Below are 7,780 nucleotides of genomic sequence, written 5' to 3'. Positions count from 1 at the left end.
TGCCAACACGGACAATTGTCTGGGATAATTTTCCGTATTGAGGGAAGATTCCGTACAATTTTCAGGGCATGGTCAGAACCGATTTGCTTCTTTTTGTTGTTGTTGTTTTTTTTTTTTTGTTTTTTTTGCATTGTCATGACCGTTGACTGCGCATGGTGCGTGGGAGACAGATCTGTCGTTTCTCTCGGCGGAACGCGCCCATTGCGAGACTGGTCAGGGGCTCCTCGGACCCTCTTGCGTTAGACTTCTGCAGCTGTACCAGCGATAACGGCACTGAGAACATGCGAAGCCACAAATGTCCTAGTGGAAGTCGACTGCAAGGAAAACTAGGGGAAAGAATGAGCCGTAGACTGCTGCTTTCGAAGTTGGAGCAGAAGCGAGCATTGCGGCAGTGAAGGCCTGGCGTATCACGCACATCCGGCTCATGTCAAATTATGCTTCTTCTTTTACTAGTATGCGTTTGATTTTTCGTGGCCAGGTGGCCCAACAGGTTGTGTCTATGTTATGAGTGAGACCATGAGTAATCATGTTGCGGGCAATATCAGGTAGTGGTAAATCCGTTGCGCGTAGTTATGCAGCAGCTTCGCCGCCTGGTGGAGCATTCGCAGCGCCATCTATGCCGTACCTGTACCCTGTACGTCTACCCTCACTCTGATCAAGGCTTGAACTGGTTGGAAACGGGCATCGGATAGCCAGCCAGCATGGCTTCGGAGCGACGCTTGCTCACAGCGAGTCCAAATTATTGTATACAACTGCAGTTGTTGAAGTTTGTTACGAACCAGCTCTCTGCGCGTTGTCAATTACGTCAGAAGCACGTGGTGGTCAGCAAAACACGGAATTGAAAAGCATTGCATCAGGTCACTTGGCCATCGATTGCTGTATTATCAAGATTCCCGTGTTGCGTCAATAGCAAATCCTCAACGCAAAGGCATTGCAGACGTATTGAGACCTTATGGCACCGTAAGTGTAGCAGTTACAGTGCAGCGGTATTCTTCGTGCCTGGGAAGGCAGAGGTATGGGGTTAGATTTTCCACGGAGTCCAGTCATCCTGGCAAGATGAGAGGCAGGCACCGCCATAAAGCCTCAACAGTTTAATCATAACTACTGTGTTATCTACATTCAGACTGTCACTCAAGGTGATCTGATCAGTGATTACATGAATTCAAACCGAGCAACTGTCGATTACGATGACCAGATCCTTGGGAACCAAGACATCCATGTATTTGTATTGCATGTAAGATCGTCCTTAGATGCTTTGCGCCACAACGAACAGAAAATACGCATATGTATTCGAAACTTTGTGCACAATTACAATATTCACAGACATAGCTTTTCCATATACAATTTGATATATTTAACCATATACAAATTAATACGGAATGTTGTTTGTGAACATTAAAAGCACATAGCGTTCTGAGCACCATCGAAAAACCCAAAACACTAAAGAAAATGTAAATGATTACCAATTGCATTGTGAAATATACCTCGACTTCTAACCAGGCAGTGAGTGTTATGCACGCTTTCTCTAGGACATCAGGTGCGATACAATCTTACGCGCACTTCCTAATACTCATGCATGTGTGTAAACCTTGAAAAGGAGCCTGTTCGGTCATAAAATCTTGACAAAGCATACACTTTTCAATGTGCATCTCGGTTTGTCACATCATTTTCACCGACAGTAGGTATGCTCTAGCTTACAAAATATTTCCTGTCAATGCTTCGAAACTGTTCCTTTCCCTGCGCGGCGTTGGAAGCAGGCTCACGAAAGTGGCACATTCCACCGAGATGATAAATGGTATCACGGAATTAAGAATTTTGAAAAGTGCAGGCGGCTTTGCATTGGAACTGAGGTAGCATCGTGGAAGGCGGTGTTCTGTTTTAGGGTGTTTCGCCACGATGTCATACAATTTTTCCCATGACCTCTTAAATTGGGTTTCAATGGCCTATGTCGAATATATGCGTCAGCAATGCTGTTTAACAAGGCAGCAGCCTGCCAATCATTCCAGAGGCTATCTCAATACAAAAGAAGTTATTTTTTAGTAACGAGTGCGTAACCAGTTGTTTCGTGACCTGCACCCTTCAATCCTTCGACAAAGCCACCAAAATTTGAACATACAGGCCCAGGGCAGTCACTCAAACGTCTGAAAAGTGTGTCAACAATTGTCTGAACGTATCTGAACACCTCATGCGCGAATTACGGCGCTGACAGCAGACTCTGCGAATGCAACAGCGTAGTGCTAGCGGTACAACCTCAGCTTGAAAATTGGACGGAATGTACCTTCCGCGGGGATTACTATTCACACCCTCTGGAACTGCCCTGTCGTAAAGCATGTCTCGGGCCCGTGACCAGTGCACCAGGCGCTCGACAGCAACTGACGTCCTGGGATTATACCCTATCCTTGCTGACGAAACTCATTTAGCTTTCTGGTGCAATTCCCAACGTGCAATTGCCAACTTCGCAGGCATCGCGAACTTTAGCAAATGACATGTCACTGTGTTGAATAACGAAAGGAATGTAGTTGACGTAAATCTCTCCTCATGTGTAAATCGCAGCCAGAGTTTGTCGCAGCTGCCTTTGCCCAAAATTCCTGTCAGAAAATGACGAGAGATTCGCAGACCAAGACATTCCCACCAAGTCCGGGCTCTTCAGTCGCCTCCATCGGTTGTGCCGCCTCCGTACGGGCCACAGCCCAGCTGGGGACACTCGAGAACTCACACATTCAGCTGACGGCCCTAAGCAAGGCACAAACTCGGGCAGCGGTATCCACACTCCGAGTTCAAGGACATATCAACATCACTCTCTGACCGGAACCAATGACGTCACGCCTTCGGCTGAAGTACCGAAGTCGCACGCACTTTGTCCTCACTTTGGAAAAGACCATCGTCGACCAGGAAGAACGTCGAACGGTCAGCACGCGGTTGTCATGACAACACGCCAGCCGCCGCTGAGACCGCGGGGAACGCTCTCCGTCCACAGCTCCTACGACGTCACGCTCGCGGCCACGTCGTCCCGCTGACGTCACAGCTCAGTTGACGGCGCCGATGATGCAGCACGCGAGCCGGGCCCCGGCGTGGCCGGTCGTCTTGCTGTCACTCTGACCTCCCAGACCGAGGTCGTCCTCGCCGGCGTGGATCACGATCGCCCGACCCAGGATGTTGCCGTCGCCGGCAAACTGCGGACACGGCAGCGTGGTAACGGACCGTGCGGATAAAATGTAAATGTAAACCACGGGGGTTTACGTTTACAAGCGAAATACGGATATCACGTGGCGTTAACAGACTACCCATGGTTTTCCTTAGCAGAAGACTGCGAACTGTAGCGAATGATGATCAAACTATTTAGGAGTGTACCCTCACCGGCAGACTGCGATGCGTGACAGGACATATACCACCGCATTATTTGAGGGTTTACCATTTATCTTCCAGTGAATCCTTTTAAAACAGACCATAGAAAATATAAATATAGCAGTTGAGTTGCTTTGAAACACGAAAAGCATCAAGAAACAGACAGAGAAAATAAATGTGCCGTCCCAGAAAGCAGCATTCTCGAGAAGGAAAACGATTCACGGGAATGGCACTACGTAAGCAAAACAGTGCAACGATAAACAATTGCGATCGCTCTTAGGTGCCGACCGACAAATGGTGCGCGACAATAGCGCGAGAAAAGCATGGAGGATTTACGTGCGCGCGAGTACATCACGTACTTCTGGGTGCAACTGTAAACCTGTCAAACTGGGGGGAGGGTGTACGCTGGCCGCCGTGCGGCACGCCGCACTCGTTGCCATGGCGGGCTCACGAGGCGCATTGCAGCATATTGACCTTGTGGAGGGGAGTGGCCCAGCAGTGACATCACTGCGGCTGGCCGCTGGGGTGATAATGCAAAACGAACAGTAAACACTGACTTCACTGCACACATTGATGAGTACTTCATTGCCTGTGACTAATTGTGTACTAACCGCAAACTTCTCAAAGCCTGTAGCGGACGAATATTCATTTTAGCGATGGTCGTATGCTGTCATCTCAAATGATATCTAGCGTCCTTTGCTTTGTCTACCTTGGCGTAGATTTTTGGGAGCTAATTTTTACGCGTTGTTTAAGCTCAACAGCATTTGATGCGCGCGCCACCAACTACCGAAATAATCAGTAAAACACCGCGCTCCGCACATCTGAGACGAGGGACCCCTGGTTTGCCAGGCCCCTTCCGCCTATCCGGCCAGGGGCTGCCGTCCGTCCTGACCCGTATGACGGCTGTCCTTTGATTTTGATGTTGGCCAACTGGTTGGCGTCGGCCACGATGTTGCCGAGGTCACCCACGTGACGTTCTGCCGACGACGGGGCGCCGTGGGCTTTGCCTGCCGGCCAGGTCAAGTCAGGTCAAGTCGCGTTGTTATGTGACCAAGCAGACCAGGCCATGTCAGGCCGGGCGAGATAGTTCAGGCTAAGCTAAGCAGCTTAGGCTGTGCTAGACCCCGCGTTGAAGGTTAGATAGGTCAGTCTCGGGCAATGGCAAGAGCCAAGCCGAAGCAAGTTAGGGTAGGTAAAGGAGGTAGCCGAGGTAGTTAGGGTAGGGTAGCTAACATCAACAGCTGCCGAGGCGGACCCATGCCCGTCACGTCAGCATTTGGCACGTCAGTGTAGTGAACCCCAAAATTCAGGTAGAGAATGCAAATGCGCAGAGGGCAGAAAGGTCAGATCAGGTCAACTATCATCTGGAAAAACAAATCTCAAGTCAAACAGAGACGCAGGAAAGAAATCGCGTTTAATGTCAAGTGCGAATTGCAGGCAGTCAGCTAGCATCAATCGGACGACATCACCCTGCCCAAGGAATTCACAAGCCGATTATTCAACACTGAAAATCAACGTCAACCGAAAGGGGCTCGACTCACACACCAACATGCTCAACGACACGCCACGGTGAACCCTTCTCCCTCACCCCCGCCCCGTCCCACCTTCCGCCTACACTACACTGTTACGGCGACGCCGTTGTCGCCATGTGCCCACGTCACCGGTGTCGGCCGGCCAGGACGGCGGCCTCTCCGGCTCACCGAGCGGGTTGAAGTGTCCCTTGGCCGCCTTGCAGCCGTTGGCCGTGCTGCCCGCCTGGTGCACGTGGAAGCCGTGCTTGCCCGGACTCAGTCCCGTGGAGAAGCACTCCACCGGTCAGCCAGGGGTCAGCCAGGGGTCAGCCAGGGGTCAGCCAGGAGTCAGCTAGGGTCAGCTAGAGTCAGCTAGGGGTCAGATAAGGGTCAAGGGTCAGTCAGGGGTCAGTCAGGGTCAGCTAGGGGTCAGCCAGGGTCAGCCAGGGATCGGCCAGGGGTCCTGGGGGTCAGCCAGGGGGGTCAGCTTGAGACCAGGCCCGATCGCGGAATGGACTGGTGGTGCACTGACAATGCGCGGGACTTCGGCGGGATATCCAGAGACACCCCATGGCCTGTGAAAGAACTTGACATCCGTTCATCCAGGGTAGCTTGCTGGATGTAATATCTTAAAGCTCAAGTAAACACAAAACAAAGGCTGCGTAGTGAGTTACTCTGCATACCTTGCGCGTTTGTGTACACGTTGGATCTATATGGACTAGCTTAGATGCCGAGCTGCACCGCTTCCAAGCTGGGCCTCACAGGCTGTCGGTATTTGGAAACAGCACATCCCGCGAGCTGGGAGAATATCTAGCGTTCGTCGGTGTGGAGCTTGAGGTTCATGTGGGATGCGCCGCAGAGGCTAACGCCTGAGAAAGCGCTGGTTGTGCGAAAGGAATGGGTCTCGTTACAAATCCTGTGTGAAATCTCACCGCCCCGTAACACATCCTACCATTGGTTTTCCCTCAACGCTGTTTTGTCTTCTGAACTCTACCTGTTATCGATCTATATCACCGTCATCATAGACTGGAGTCTATAATCTGTCCTTTCAACATCACGGGCTGAGTTTTTCGCTTTGTCATATGATTGACTCGGTTTTTTCGTGAGCAGCCGGCTTTTCTAAGGATTTGTATGTGTATTACCTAAATCAAAGTGTTCTGAACTTACTGCTCCATCTCACCCTCCCCTGTAATATTTCAAACAATGTCGTCTACCCCAATGTCATCATTCCAATCATCAACTTTCGCCACGAAGCCTTGGTTCCAGAATCTCGGCGCCACCGCGCACCGTCGCCGTGCCCACCTGTGACAGTGCCGGTGACGGTGATGGTCCGCCGCTCCTCCTGAAGCTTATCGTGCCTCTGACGTTGCTGCTGGCCACGGCGCCTTGTAGTATGCACTGCGCATCGGCCGGCAACCGCTTTCGGCACGTTCTGTAAGAGGAGGTACGACCTGACAATCCTCCTCCGGCCTGAACGCGAGGCCCGGGTCCCTGGAGGGACCCAGCGAGAGAGCGGACGGCCTGGCGTCCCTGGAGTGACCCAGTGAAGAGGATGGACGGCTTGGCGTCCCTGGAGAGACCCGGTGAGAGATCGGATGCCCCTGTGGCTTGGAGTCCCTGGAGGGACTTAGTGAGGGGACGGCATTGGAGGCAATAGTTGGTGCAGCGGGCAATGGGGCCGATCGATCAAGGTCGCTTTGAAGGAAGCGCAGCGCTATCCTGTTAGGTCACACGTATGTAACAATTCTGAGAGGAGCCACACTGTTGGAGTCTGGAGGGCCACACGTATGTGACACTCCAGAGGGAGCACTGTTGAAGTTCCCTCGGCTGCTCCACACACTTTGTGTGGGTGATGACACTGTCGGGCTATTTACAGGGCTACGTCAGGTGCAATGGGAAGGTCAGAGGTCAAAGCGTTTTGTCGATAAAAACCGCTCCGTTGTTTTGGCTGATATAAGTTATAACAGCTGCAGGTCTTCTAAAATATTCCCAATATAGAACGTTATGCCGAAGAACTATGCATCATTAGGTTTTTTGCGCCAAAATATCCAGAAGCTTGGGTTTTCACGATTGGACAGTTCACGAGAACGCTCGAGAAGCGCTTCACCGGTGTCCAGAAAAAGCACAATTGTTGAAAGATAGGACTTGGTTTCTCCTGGAGATAATACCTTTCCGGAGTTGCAGCCATCAATCGCAGGAAGCATCATGATGCATCTAAAGCGCTAAGAAGCGCACGTTGTGCTATATATATTATATATATATATATATATATAATATATACATAAGTCGCATAGGTTGTACAAGTATCTCCGCCCGACAGCCGCCAGGGAAAAGATAGCCTAAACCACCGACCCCGCGCGAGGCGAGGGAGCCGCCCGCTTCGCGGTGGTCTGATCGGTCTCTGGGAGTATTCAACAGCCCAAAGCTCGCTGTGGCTTTCTCACCCGCGCCATTATCCCTCATTATCCGATTACGGCATCCGCGAAAGACTCGGGTCCGCCTTGGTCCACTTAGTGCGACGCCGACCGACCCCATAACTTTTCCTTGGCGCACACTCTACCCACGCTCCATCATCATGTCGTCCAGTCAGGGCTGGCGGACGGCCGGCGGTTCGTGTCCGGCCGAACACACGGCGGCGCCTCGGACTTCGGAGAGCGGTCGGTCACTGCTGCGGCATCCCCAATGAAAGGGGGAAGGGGGAGAGGCTACGTGTTTCTTTCAAACAGCATCTGCAGCCGCGGTTAGCGCAGTTCCAGGGGCGTAGGCCAGAAGCTGCCAGGCTCTATGACTGGATGGCACAAAGCTAAATAATACGCATATATGCATATATGCATATATAATATATAATATATATATATATTATATATATATATATTATATATATATGCACATACGTATGTACAATATGACATAATATAATGTGA

General features: G+C 51.1%; 1 protein-coding gene across 1 annotated transcript in view; it reads right to left on the bottom strand.

The window, feature by feature from the left end:
• Nucleotides 1–1,272: 1,272 nt before the first annotated feature.
• Nucleotides 1,273–7,780, bottom strand: part of LOC119113965 (superoxide dismutase [Cu-Zn]) — a 50,687-nt gene continuing 44,179 nt past the window's right edge. The window contains exon 5 of the mRNA XM_037238204.1: nucleotides 1,273–3,173. Within this exon, the coding sequence (XP_037094099.1) occupies nucleotides 3,027–3,173 (147 nt within the window). The 3' untranslated portion in view covers nucleotides 1,273–3,026. The remainder of the gene's footprint in view (nucleotides 3,174–7,780) is intronic.

The sequence above is a fragment of the Pollicipes pollicipes genome, unplaced genomic scaffold, assembly GCF_011947565.3.
Source record: "Pollicipes pollicipes isolate AB1234 unplaced genomic scaffold, Ppol_2.1 Scaffold_7262;HRSCAF=8765_pilon_pilon_pilon, whole genome shotgun sequence".
NCBI lineage: Eukaryota > Metazoa > Arthropoda > Thecostraca > Pollicipedomorpha > Pollicipedidae > Pollicipes > Pollicipes pollicipes.
Note: the sequence above shows the minus strand (reverse complement) of the source record. Positions and strands in the feature narration are given on the sequence as shown.